A 14,507-nucleotide genomic window follows, 5' to 3' on the forward strand; every position below is an offset into this window, starting at 1 on the left:
AAATAGCACCCTATTCCCTATACAGTGCACTACTCTTGACCAGAGCCCTTGGTGCACTACATAGGGAATAGGGTGCCATTTGGGATTCACACTGACTGACTGGGGACATTGCCAGAGCAAACCAGACCAGAGTTTTGCACCGCAGATGGGCAGCAGTGTTCCTGAACAGCACTGGGTGGCAGTTGGCAGGGATTGAGAGAGAGAGGGGGAGGAAGAGGGAGAGAGAGAGAGAGAGAGAGAGAGAGAGAGAGAGAGAGAGAGAGAGGATGGAGAGAGAGGGAGCGATTTGGGGGGATGGGCAGACTGTGGTTGGCACATGCTCCCGTCTCTGTCCCAAATGGCTCCATATATAGTGCACTACCCTGGTCAAGAGTAGTGCACTATATAGGGAATTGGGTACCATTTGAGACACAAGTGCCAATTCAAATGCTCCTGCTGGACCCATGCATGGGATGCAGCAGTGTGGGGCTCTGGGAGTCAGGGGGACCTGCTGCCTGGCCTGCTGGGGCCCAGGGTGACATTCATTATACACACACACACACACACACACACACACACACACACACACACACACACACACACACACACCGGAAAGAGAGACTCTCTCTCACACACACGCACATGTGCTTGGTACTCTTCCTTTCTCTTGATACCATGGACAATCCAATCATAACAACACTTGTTTCACGTCCTCATGTCAATCATACTGTGATTTAAATGTCCCGTGAAATAACTATTGTTTATATCAGATTAGCTAATAATAATACTTAACAAGTATTGACATGGTAAACATGTGTTTATAAAATATATGTTTTATAAAAGATGTGGTATATTGTCACTCAAATTTAATACAAATATTATGTGTTATTATTATGTAACTACCTCAAAATTAGGTTACCATCGTCAACAAAAGATTACTTGCAAACATCCAAACCATTACGTAATAGTTTAGAATAGGCCTATCCAAACTTTTTACATACCAGTTCAATATTTACTTATTATGTTTAACAAGATTATCTTGTTGAGGCAAAAAGGCTATCCAAACTTTACGTAATAGTTTAGAATAGACTATCCAAACTAAATTGCCTATCCAAACTTTACGTAATAGGTTTTCAAACCAGTTCAATATTTACTAACTACACAACACAATAGTCTCCCTCCTTCCCTCCACAGTGTATCTATGTCCAAAATGGCACTCGATTTGGCACACTATTCCCTACAGGGTTAGGCTAAATGCAGAAGACACATTTTTTTTATTTAATTTAACCTTTATTTAACTAGGCAAGTCAGTTAAGAACAAATTCGTATTTACAATGACGGCCTACCACGGCCAAACCAGACGACGCTGGGCCAATTCAGCGCCGCCCATGGGACTGCCAATCACGGCCGGATGTGAAACAGCCTGGGTTTGAACCAGGGACTGTAGTGACGCCTTTTGCACTGAGATGCAGTGCCTTAGACCACTGTGTCACCCAGGAGCCCATTTCGGTTGAATGCATTTAGTTGTGCAACTGACTAGGTATCCCCCTTTCCTTTATATAACGTACTACTCTTTACCAGAGCCCTATGGGCCTTGGTCAACAGTAGTGCACTTTTAAGGGACTAGGGAGCCATTTGGGAATGATAATGGGTCATGTTGCTCGTGTCTGTATGCCTGTAACGATGACACAGAATGGGATGTCACCACGTGTATGGGTCACATTACACATGTTGTGTTACTGCTGTTGTAAAATGAGATTGCTGTTACATACATGTTATAATGCCAGATATGATGTAATGCAGGACAATATACTGTAGGTAGGAAGCCGCTGTAACATCTTGAGCTTGTTGATGGATCATTTCCATAATTTGAATGAATCATACGGTCGATTTGACTTGGTGTTTGTCCATTTGATAGACTATACCTGAGTGATTCTGAAGGGGTTGTCTTCTTGTCTGTCTTGATTTAAAACGATATAGGTTGGTATCCTGTTGTGACGGAATGAAATACTAAATCAATTTTGTGTCTAAAGACAGACGTGTTATATGGTGACATTATTCATAATGTAATGATTTAGTGTCATGACCAAGAACTTGTGATGTGTTCATTATTAGGATTGGGTCAACCTCTGTGTAAAAATAAACACATGAATATGGTATGAACCCAAGATGCTTGGGAACAAGGTGGTAAGCTAATAGACTGCATTAAGTTATTCCAAGATTTTGTATTTATTTTTTTATTTCACCTTTATTTAACCAGGTAGGCCAGTTGAGAACAAGTTCTCATTTACAACTGCGACCTGGCCAAGATAAAGCAAAGCAGTGCGACAAAAACACCAACAGAGAGTTACACAAACGTACAGTCAATAACACAATAGAAAAATCTATGTACAGTGTGTGCAATTGGGGCCCCCTAGATAGCATATGAACACATCATAAGCTATGGGAAAATGTGTAGAATTGCAGGAAATTAGCTTAGCTAGGCAGTAACTCCTCCAGTATGTGTTGAGGTAATTTCACAGGATTTGTTTTAGGTCAGAAACTGTAAAGATCTGTCAGAAATGGCACTTCTGTAAGCAAATATCTTATTCATACATTTTAATTTAAAAAAAATATCAGCATTAAATTACCTGGTATGATGATGCATTAATCAGTTATACAGTTTAAAGACTTTGTTTTTGCAATCAGCCTTTGCAGTTGACCTTTAAAGTAACTGTCCAGTGATTCCAGATTTCTATGAAATACACAGTATATTCCTAAAGTATGTGGACACCCATTCAAATTTGTGGATTCGGTTATATCAGCCAAACCCGTTGCTGACAGGGGTATAAAATCAAGCACACCGCCATGCAATCTCCACAGTCAAACATTGGCAGTAGAATGGCCTTAATGAAGAGCTCAGTGACTTTTAACGTGGCAACTTCATAGGACTCCACCTTTCCAACAAGTCAGTTGGTCAGATTTCTGCCCTGCTAGAGCTGCCCCGTTCAACTGTAACTGATGTTATTGTGAAGTGGAAAGGTCTAGGAGCAACAACAGCTCATCCGCAAAGTGGTAGGCCACACAAGCTCCCAGAACGGGACCACCGAGTGCTGATGCGCGTAGCTCGTAAAAACTCTGTCTTCGGTTGCAACACTCACTACCAAGTTTCAAACTGCTTCTGGAAGCAACGTCAGCACAATAACTGTTCGTCGGGAGAATTCATAAAATGGGTTTCCATAGCCGAGCAGCCGCACACAAGCCTTAGATCACCATGGGCAATGCCAAGCATCGACTGGAGGGGTGTAAAGCTCGCCGTTGTTGGACTATGGAGCAGTGCAAACGTGTTCTCTGGAGTGATGAATCAAGCTTCACCATCTGGCAATCCGATGGGCGAATCTGGGTTTGGTGGATGCCAGGAGAACTCTACCTGCCCAAATGCATAGTGCCAACTGTAAAGTTTGGTGGAGGAGGTATAATGCTGTGGGGCTGTTTTTCATGGTTCGGGCAGGTAGAGAATGGTGTGGGCGTATACTGGTCATTAAAAATATTAATGCGAGTAGACTGCTGATTGGCCAGCTCATCCTCCTCCTCTTTGAGGATATAGCAAGCGTTTGTTAAATGGACTGTTTGAGGTTGTTTTCTTATATATTTTTACTCCAATGTATGCTTTGGCCACAAATACGAGTATAGGATTAGTCAACAACATTATTTGGGTATGAGTTAACAGAATAGGAACTTCTAAAAGTGAGATTTTCACTAGACAGTTACTTTAAAACTGCAACATTTTCTTTCAGCCTCATGGTAAAATGTGTAGAATAGCAATATAAAACTGCACATTTGTGCTTAAAAACGGCAATATTTTGTCTCATCCCCATGGCAAAATGTGAAGAATAGCATGAAATGAACTATAAAACAGCACAATTTTCTCTCTGCCTCATGGCAAAATGTGTAGAATTATGGGGAATTAGCTTTAAAACTACAGCATTTTCTCTCGGACTCATGACAAAATGTGTAGAATAGCGTTATAAAACTGCACATTTTTCTCTCAGCCCCATGGCATCTCCTTCCTGCACATTTGAATGTGTTCAAGTTAAAGTGACATTACATTTGCCTATGATCATTGTTGAAGCGCTGCTGCTACACAGGGGCGCCGGTCCGCTCGGTTTACACTGACTGAAGTGGGGATGTCTACAGTGAAGAAGAAGAAGCAGAAGAAGCAGAAGGGGGAGAGAGGTACCACTTTGTCACAGGCTGCTATGTAGATTAACCTTTCAATTAGTTGTTATCCGGTCCTCTCTGTCTCAACGCGAGCATTTAGTGTATCCTTTAGAGATAAAACATACAAGGAAACCTCCTATGGATGTGCCGCTGTGAGTGTTTATATCCGATCGTCGTTTCCGTCATCCTGATAATGAAGAAGAGGACTGTATCTGAGAAAAAACTTGAGGTAACTACCAGCAAATATTTACGGTAGCTAGCCGATGCTTTTTTCCCCTCACTGGTTACATGTTCATCCTTGCATGAAACTTGAGTAATTTGTTTTGCCTCCTCGCCCAGCGGCGGCACATTGTGTAAACGATTTATATTTCAAGGATGCTGTATATCACGGACTATTAATGTGTAAACGAGAATGGACCCGCGAGTCGAGTGAGAAATGGATGGATCGCGAAACTGTAGCGATAGGTTACATTTATTCTTGAGGATCAGTGAAGATGATGTTACTCTTACCAGGTTCAACTTCTTAGTTTGTATGTGGAATTTCCCCCATGTGCTCATTTTTTTTCTAGTTGGAAATGCAGGGCAAAATAATTCCCATAAGAAGTGTTGTCATGATTTACGTAGAACGTTAATAATCGCTATAGCCTAAATGCAGGCAGGCGCTCCTGCAATGTGGAGAAATTCTACCGCTTGATGGATATGAAATCCTGAATGATTATTTATAGGTTGCCCTACTTATTCTTTAGCCCCACGTTTGGTACATGAGTTTAGGTTAGTGAAAAAAAAATGATTTCTTTAGTGGGTTTACACAAGAGTGGAAAATAAAAAAGAGAAGTACAGGTTCTAATGGTGGGAAAATAAGTGTCGGATAGCATACACAACACTAGCACGATAATAGCCCATCTCACCTTCAAACCTTTTAAAAACTTGCTGCTTTAAATCAGCAGTCAAGTCTTCACCATGTTTGCAAATAAATGATGGATATAACAAACAACCAATTAAAGTCAAAAAATGATCCAAATCATTTTCAAGTGTAACCAATTGTTTCAAGGAGTCGTAGTAAAGGTGGGCTGGTGTTTGACACTGGATATAGCCTAAATCATTAATTTAGACAACAATCTGTGATAACTATTATGTTAATGAATGATCATATAAATTATATATATATGTGCCTATTAAATTGTCCTTGTAGTGCACTCATTTATTCAAACGATAAGTGTTCTGGGTAAATAAAACATCAATCCATGATAGGAGAAGACACCTTAAAAGGCGGGTCAAGTAAGTGTAGTGACAGATCAAGCAGCAAACGCAGTCCCTTCTAAACTGAGCTCATATATTATATTATAATGATTGGCATGTACTTTATCAAACCAGAAATCGGATCTTGTCTTTACAGCCAATATTAAAGTTGCTAGGGAGGGTACATTAGTGTAGGTAAGGTTTAATGAGACTCCATTGGATTGTAATCATCGTCATGTCGGATTTATGTAAACTACAACATTGTAACAAAATGGCGACTGTTTAGGTCACGTCAGTAATGCAGGCCAGCACTGTTATTTCTTACAACTCAACTGATACAAGTCAAGGTTTGTTACATATTATCTTCTCGCTCGTTTGCGTTTCATGTTAATTTGAACATAAATTGTCATCATAAATTTCCGGTAACCATCCCTCGACAGCTGTCAAAAAGCTCAACAATATGAATTGACGGTGTGCGGCTGACATTCAAGCTAAAATGAACAAAATCCTTGTTTGTCGCTCGTTACGTATCCAAGCTGTCAAACTCACGTTCAAAAAGTCAAACTCCATTGCCCTTCTTGCGCTACTTGGTACTAATATGAAAACGATATGATTGATGAAAACACTAACTTCGCCACAGAGTAGCCTGACGTTACCCCAGTCAGCTGGTGATGTTGCAATGAAACATTTTATCTAACAGATAACGATATCACGAACAATTGTAACATCTATTTAACTGGTTACATTTCGTCTCCCTTGTCGTGATGGTTATAGTCAGTGTGTCATGACTAATGAATCTTAACCTAATGTAGTACTGTGGTAAAATAAAGATTATGTCAATCAATGGATTATGTTATCAGACTCAGACTACGGATTTAAGGCCAATTCCATGGCAACAGAGTGAGACAGATTTTTTTTTCTTCACTTTAAAATGTATGTCAAACGAAAACCAATGATTGCGAAGTTAAACAAACCATATAACTGCACAACGACTACTTTGAACAAGTTTCATGCAAGAACAGTGCAGATGCGAAGTTTGATACCAGAATGACTGCTGTTCTTCAATTAAATTGTTTTTATTTCATTTTCTGTGTGAAATTGTTAAAAGTAGACATTGTGCATAGTCAGTTTTTTTGCAACTTTTTTGTTGTTGTTGTAACATTTTAAAGTGAAGGATTTGGGTTGCTGTGTTACTGTGGAATTGCCCTTAAATAACATTAGCCTTTCCCTAACCACCCTAGAATGTCTTAATCTTAAAACTGTCTGAACTGCTTTATAACCCATCTGTTTCTCTAGAATGTTATTGACCTTCATTTTATGTTTTGTAATGCTTCTCAGTATTAAACTGATGTTATGGTGATGTCTCAGAATGTAAGAGACTACTAATCCAATGTGTCAAGTGTATACTAGGGTGTATCCCTCCACAAATTTCTACCAGTAATCAAATCAATCTGGTCTTTGACTAATGTGACTATTGACGAAATGTGTGCTAGGCTAGCCCACTAGTACATTGATACTCTACAGTAAAGGTGCTGGGTAAAAATGATGGTTCTGTTATTGATTTTGTTATATTACAGTATTACTTATTCTTGACTTGTGATCTTGTTTTTGTTTTTCTTTTAAGGAATTGTATGACCTCATATGAAGGAATTGTGTTCTAGGTCGTTTGGTAACAGTCCCAACCTTCAAGGAATTTACGTTCTGGCTACTTTTGTCTTCTTTTGTGAGGTGACGTGAGTTACTACCTTGGATGAGGATTTACAGCAGTATTGTATGTATTGATTCCGAGGTGGAACAGTACCTTTTTGACCTTTTCAAGATGTGTTGGATGTACCAAATGTTTCACAACAAGTGGGAATCTCTATGGGTAATTTTTTCCTGAATCTCATCGATTTAACCATGGTGAAACTTACCAACCCTCTGTACACAGAGTGGATTCTAGAAGCAATACAGAAGATCAAAAGGCAAAAACAGAGGCCTTCCGAGGAGCGGATTTGTCATGCGGTGGCTACCTTACACAGATTGGACAAGCGGACCGTTCTGGAACAGTTGGATTTAAGTGTTCATGATGGTTCCATTCTCAAAGTCACCAATAAGGGGAACGTGTCATACAAAGACCCCAAGCACCCTGGGAGAGGATTATTATTATCATCATCATCATCATCGCTCAAACCTGTAAGTGCAAACCTCTCTATTCCATCGTCTAAAGGATCTATATGGAAGCCGAGTGACCTACGCCATGTTGATTGGAATAAAGTCCTGAGGAGGGCCATCGAGGGTCTGGATGATAGCCGTGGTTCCTCTCTGAAGAACATCCAGAGGTACCTGAGGAACCAGGATGATCCATCACACGTCCAGGACAACCCGGGGTTCCAGCAGAGGTTACGGCTGGCCGCTAAATGGGCAGTCAAAAACGGCCGGCTGGCAAAGGATGGTCCGCGCTACAGGTTGAACCAGGGGGTTAATGGAGCTGAGGGTAGGAGCCAGAGGTGTCCAGGTGCTTCCCCATTGGCTCTTCTGTGTGTCACTCTTCTTCCACATGAGAGAGACCAGGTACAGTATACTGATACTTGCCTCCTGTCTTCCTCTGTTTCTAGTGGTCTATGCTGATAATACTGTATCCCCTTCTTTCACTGTAGATACACCATGCTACTCATAGCCTCTGAATCCTTTTCAGGCTATCGCTTATGTTGATGTTACATCTCCTTCTTTCACAACAGTTTATTTTTATATTATAGAGGCCGTGTTTATTTTAGTCATGGATCAATCGGCGCACCCACTGGCAAAATAATAGTTTATGTCCTTTCCCTCTGTAGCTCAGTTGGTTGAGCATTGTGCTTGTAACTCTAGGATAGTGGGTTCAATTCCTGGGACCCCCCCACCCCCATACTTAAAAAATAAATGTACGCATGACTAAGTCATTTTGGATTAAAGCATCTGGTAAATGGAATGTATTATATTATCCCATTAGCCAGCTAAATAGACACTTGATTATTGTGTTTGACCAATATGTCTCATTTCTAAATATTCAGTCAGATTTGGTTTCAGTTAAGGACTTGTGAGGCTCTCACTAATAGGCTTCAAGTACTGGTTGATGAAGCTGCTCTTGAGGAATGCAATTGGATGATAGCTGACTGTTGTGATGAATAGGGTAGCTCACTGTGGGCTTGAATCAAGCTGTTGTGATATAATAATGCTGCTTGGAAACACAGCAGTAGATCTTGTTGCTAGTTTAGTGTGTACTTGAGAACTAGGCATTGTTGACATTTTCTCTGCTCGGGGAAAATGCTTTGTAACTAACTGGCCGTGCTTGTATTTGACAGAATAGATGGACTATGTTATTATAGACGGAGAGTAAATAACGGACAGTAGCTTTGAAGTTATTTGAGATAACACGGGAGGGAGGGAGGGGGGAATGCCTTGGGGATATACAGTATAGCCTATGATATAGGGCCATAAAGACTTCCTCTTAGCCTTCATTGTTTTTTTCTTGACTATGACACAAGACTTATGCTTTTCAATCTGCAGAGATTGTGGCTCGAACACTGACACTACGCAGTAACTCATGCTGCAGGTGAACAATACAGTATTGACAATAGTTTTGTACTTAACCCTCCTGCTGTATTCCAGTCGAATTGGACCGGTTTGCAAGTTTTCTCTCTGAAAAATGTAGTTCATTTGATCCGATTGTCATAAGGTTCCATGACTTTGTCCACACAGGGCATCTGAACACACACACACAAAATACATTTTGATGATTTTCATTACATTTTTGTTTTTTTTATTTAACTTTTGTACACCTGTGGTGTTCCTGGTCAAAAATGAACGGTCATTAGAAATTAATGGGTGAGACTACAATTAGTGTATAAAATTGAGTTCAGGCACATGCCCATTCATCAGATGGACACACTTCCTCTCCCAGACCCCCACATGCATGTGTATTTGAGCACACACACACCTCACTCCCCTTCTTGGTTCCATGGCAACCCCCACGGGAACCTTTCCCCAATATAATATTTTCCCCCACGGTAGCCATACCTGTTGGCATTCTCACAAACAATTGCAACATTGTTTCAATAACAAACTCAGCAAAAAAATAAACATCCCTTTTTCAGGACCCTGTCTTTCAAAAATAATTTGTAAAATCCAAATAACTTCACTGCTCTTCATTGTAAAGGTTTTAAACACTGTTTCCCATGCTTGTTCAATGAACCATAAACAATTAATGAACATGCACCTGTGGAATGGTCGTTAAGACACTAACAGCTTACAGACGGTAGGCAATTAAGGTCACAGTTATGAAAACTTAGGACATTAAAGAAGCCTTTCTACTGACTCTGAAAAACACCAAAAGAAAGATGCCCAGGGTCCCTGCTCATCTGCGTGAAGGTGCCTTAGGCATGCTGCAAGGAGGCATGAGGATTGCAGATGTGGCCATGGCAATAAATTGCAATGTCCGTACTGCGAGACGCCTAAGACAGCACTACAGGGAGACGGGACGGACAGCTGATCATTCTCGCAGTGGCAGACCAGGTGGAACAACACCTGCACAGGATCGGTACATCCGAACAGCACACCTGCGGGACAAGTACAGGATGGCAACAAAAACTGTCTGAGTTACACCAGGAAAGCACAATCTCTCCATCAGTGCTCAGACTGTCCGCAATAGGCTGAGAGAGGCTGGACTGAGGGCTTGTAAGGCAGGTCCTCAACCAGACATCACCGGCAACAATGTCGCCTATGGGTACAAACCCACTGTCGCTGGACCAGACAGGACTGGCAAAAAGTGCTCTTCACTGACGAGTCACGGTTTTGTCTCACCAAGGGTGTGATGGTTGGATTCGCGTATATCGTCGAAGGAATGAGCGTTACACCGAGGCCTGTACTCTGGAGCGGGATCGATTTGGAGGTGGAGGGTCCGTCATGGTCTGGGGCGGTGTGTCACAGCATCATCGGACTGAGCTTGTTGTCATTGCAGGCAATCTCAATGCTGTGCGTTACAAGGAAGACATCCTCCTCCCTCATGTGGTACCCTTCCTGCAGGCTCACCCTGACATGACCCTCCAGCATGACAATGCCACCAGCCATACTGCTCGTTCTGTGCGTGATTTCCTGCAAGACAGGAATGTCAGTGTTCTGCCATGGCCAGCGAAGAGCCCGGATCTCAATCCCATTGAGCATGTCCTGGGACCTGTTGGATCGGAGGGTGAGGGCTAGGGCCAATCCCACCAGAAATGTCCGGGAACTTGCAGGTGCCTTGGAAGAGTGGGGTAATATCGCACAGCAAGAACTTTCAAATCTGCTACAGTCCATGAGGAGGAGATGCACTGCAGTACTTAATGCAGCTGGTGGCCACACCAGATACTGACTGTTACTTTAGATTTTTGACACCCCCACCCCCATTTGTTCAGGGACACATTATTCAATTTCTGTTAGTCACATGTCTGTTGTTGAACCTTGTTAAGTTTGCTGAAAATAAACGCAGTTGACCGTGAGAGGATGTTTCTTTTTTTTGCTGAGTTTATGTAGAACTTTTCTCACAGCTCTGGTATATAATGCTTTTTTGAGGCCTTGCTCACAATTCATTCTGTGGCAGCACAATGACCAAACGATATACTGTACGTGAGGCTTTTTGTCATGACACTGGAGAGGTAGGAGAGAGTCCTTGTTAAACTTTGACAGAAAGTAGTCTTTGATAAATAGCACTATGTTTTCTGAGTATTTGTCATAGTCCAAATAATGCATACATTATGCTTTTGTTTTACTCAAAAACGAGTTGTATGAGCTCAAGTCAATGAGGCCTACAGGCCATGAATAGCAAATAGAAGTTCTAAATTTGTAATGTTCACAAGAACTTAAGTTGATAAAAAGATCTAACGCAACATTAGGTGGTAATATGTATTATTATGGATTTATAATCAGCTTTAATGGGGTGGTCATTTTGGACTGGGAACACAGAATTAATATACATGAAATGAACACAACAGCAGGGTTAAAAATGGAAGAGAACTTCACAGTGAAGGCCAAAGCATTGGAAGTGTACCATTTTCTGTTGCTTTAAACAACTGTCTAGGTGTTGCTAAGTAGGGTCTTAACACACACCCACCATGGAAACCCACTAGATTTGCCTGATATGAGACAACCTGAAGGAAAGAGAACCCCCACCAACTTAGGTTAGGGAGTAACAACAAACCAATCAGGGGAGACACAGGATAAAACTTTGTTTAACAACACAGAGGAAGAACTAAACAGCTGTGTATCTTTTCCAACATCTCTTATGCCATTTCAAGCACTGGCTCAGCAGCACTGGCCCAGCAGCTGTGGCCCTTCACACTCGCACCCGTATAAGTGTTTGAAAATGGCAGATTTGGACACTAAGTGCCTAAATATAAACGCAGTGGCTGTACAGTAACATGCTATACATGACGTCAGAGCTCAGGGTCTCTGCTTCACAGCTCTATATGGGTTTTGACTGACAAGTTGACCCATCCCTCCCTCTAATTGGACAACTCTTGCACATTTTTGGTTGTCTGAGTGAGGGAAATACTGTAAATGAAGAGGATTTGATTAGATCTTAATGTATTTTGAAAGATGAGACGTTGAAGACTAATAAATATTGCTTTGATGTCGTACAAGTAAGCCAAAACACCTGTGAGTCCAAACGTGCACTTCACATTTCCATATCATTAAAGTCATGTAATATACAGAGTCAACGTTTATGATCTGTGTTTTGATGTACAGTTACATGATGACATGGCGTTATACCCTGGGTTGTCCTGAACATAATGATCCGATGTTTGTCCTATTGTGAAGCAAATTTGCCCCGGGCCATGCATCTGAATGCACAAATGACTCCATTCTATGCGGACCTAAAGTACGATTTGCTTCTCTGAATTCTCTACTGAAAGCCTAACACTGTAAGATCGTATTTTCTAGTTTAGCAAGTCATGTTGTAATAGAACAAGCTTTCAAATGATGCCCACCTGACCCAGATTGCGATTTATAATGGACCGTTTTTGGATTGTGTAAACAACAGCGGGGATGCAGGGTTGTGTTCCAAACTTAACAGCTACAAGTGTGCTTGTTCTAGTTCCTCAACAGCACAGCTAGGAGAGCTCAAAAAAACACCTTATAGTTGAAGACTCTTCTGAGTCATAAAAGTGCATTGAAATTACTTAGGAACTGTGGACACTTTGGAGAGGTGTGTGTGTGTGTGGCCACTTGGAAACACCAGTTACATTTTAGTAATTTAGCAGACACTCTTATCCAGAGTGACTTACACTTAGTGCATTCATCTTAAAACTAGGTGGACAACCACATCACAGGCATAACAAGTACATTTTCCCTCTTTAGTAGCTATCACCAAAGTCGGGGAGGGTCGGGGGGAAATTCCCACGAGTGTAAGGGGTTAAATATAACTTGTGACATCACAGGTGCAACACACAGGCTGACGAGGTGACTCCAATCAGTGTGCACCCCATGCTATTGAGAAACCCGTAACACCTCCCCCATTTTTAAGACAATAAATATAGACGCATCTCTTTGCTCACGTTCTCCAAAATAAAAACACTCCCAATAACATGGGTAACCGGGACTGTCCCGGGAACACTTCACATTTCCCGAAAATATAAAATGATGACCTGGGGAAATCCATTTTTCCCCCTATGTCTAACGCAATTCCACAAAATACACAACATGCGCAGCAGCAGATAAAATATATATTTTTTTATAAACTGTCTGTCTTTTTCGGAGGGGGTTGGGTTAAAAGTGGAAGTCAGATTTTGTTTAGACCTTGTGTGCAATTTATCAATAAAGTAATCTTATCCTATTTTGTTCTGTTTCAATTTAGGACACTGAGAGACTGTGTCCTTTCTCTCATGGCGTTAATGACAAACTGCTGGATACAAAGAACCAGGTTTCTGGCAATTTCTTGTCTTTGGGCACTGTAGAAAATGTTTGAATCCTTGCTGTAGGAGGTGACTTCTGGATTGCTTTTTGTGTAGGGATAACAAAACATATCTGCAAGGACTTGAGCTTTCTCAAGAATGAGTAAATGTAGGTAGCAACTCTTTCATGAAAGTAATTGTTGAAGTAGTATGAGCGTCTTTTCAATCCTCGAGGGCCTTGACCTCGTGAACCACGCCACCGATCAAAAAGACATTGCTTGTTCTCTTGCAAATTCAACAGGACTTTGCGACACTGTTTTTCGTTATTTACGGAACTGTTGTATGTATGCCTCTGGGACCAACTTGTAAGCCTGAAGGGTAGTTTAACAGTGTCATGAGCTAAAGTGACGTACACTTTCTGAGCTTTTACCATAAGGAGCAGTCACCAGATATCTCATGGCCATTTTAGAGATGTGGCAATCAGCTCAAACAAAGTAAAATATACGTCCACCTCCTTTTTCTTTGAAAGGCGGTACAAGCCAGCTGTTCTGACCAAGATCTAACTCTTTTTATGGTACAGGATGGCTTGACTGCATTCAAAATGCTTCCATCTCTATCTCTTTTTAATGGAATGCTCACGTTCTCTGGCTGAACGTTCGTCTTGTTCTAGTGTAGCTTTGGTGGCCTCCCAGTTCTATCTGGTTTTTAAACAAATGACCTGCTCCAACTCCAATCTCCGTTGCGCCCATTTAGCCTTTTGTTCTTTTGTTCTATCTCAGGTGCACGTCTACGGGTTTTACTCTATAGCCCATAGGACCCTTTTCATAATGCTTTGCAAGGATGAGCTGTTATTTCCTTTTTGTACATTTTATCCAGTTTTTCCCAGGTAGGGTTCCCCACAAATGCTTGCATATCAAAGTGTGAGTGTTTTTTTTTATGCAAGTTTCCACTGATTTCACCAATCTTAGAACGCTTCTGAGTGGTTGTCAGTGACAAACTCTACCACAAAACTGCCCTTTGAACACTCATATTCCTGCACAGTAGAGCTTCAGAGTAGGTGATTTAGAGTGACTACCGTACTCATGGGAAACAAGATCCCGGATGAGCCCCCATTTTGTTACGTTCCCCAACAAGAACTCCAACAAATCGTCACTCAGAACAAAAATGAAACTTATAAATGAACCACTGACATCAAAATGAAAC

The 14,507-nt window shown here is 41.3% G+C and overlaps 1 protein-coding gene across 10 annotated transcripts in view; it reads left to right on the plus strand.

Annotated features, from left to right (window-relative positions):
- The first annotated feature begins 4,102 nt into the window (after positions 1-4,102).
- The window catches only part of LOC106589879 (histone acetyltransferase KAT6B), a 102,750-nt gene continuing 92,345 nt past the window's right edge, over positions 4,103-14,507 (plus strand). For 3 of the 10 annotated variants that reach the window (XM_045710444.1, XM_045710446.1, XM_045710447.1), the window contains exons 1-2: positions 5,485-5,765; positions 7,043-7,971. In XM_045710444.1, the coding sequence (XP_045566400.1) occupies positions 7,282-7,971 (690 nt within the window). In that variant the 5' untranslated portion in view covers positions 5,485-5,765; positions 7,043-7,281. Of the gene's footprint in view, positions 4,409-5,484; positions 5,766-7,042; positions 7,972-14,507 lie in introns of those variants that run through there. The other 7 variants (XM_045710442.1, XM_045710450.1, XM_045710445.1 and 4 more) reach the window with 4 other exon arrangements.

Source organism: Salmo salar, chromosome ssa28, assembly GCF_905237065.1.
Source record: "Salmo salar chromosome ssa28, Ssal_v3.1, whole genome shotgun sequence".
In the NCBI taxonomy this organism is placed as follows: domain Eukaryota; kingdom Metazoa; phylum Chordata; class Actinopteri; order Salmoniformes; family Salmonidae; genus Salmo; species Salmo salar.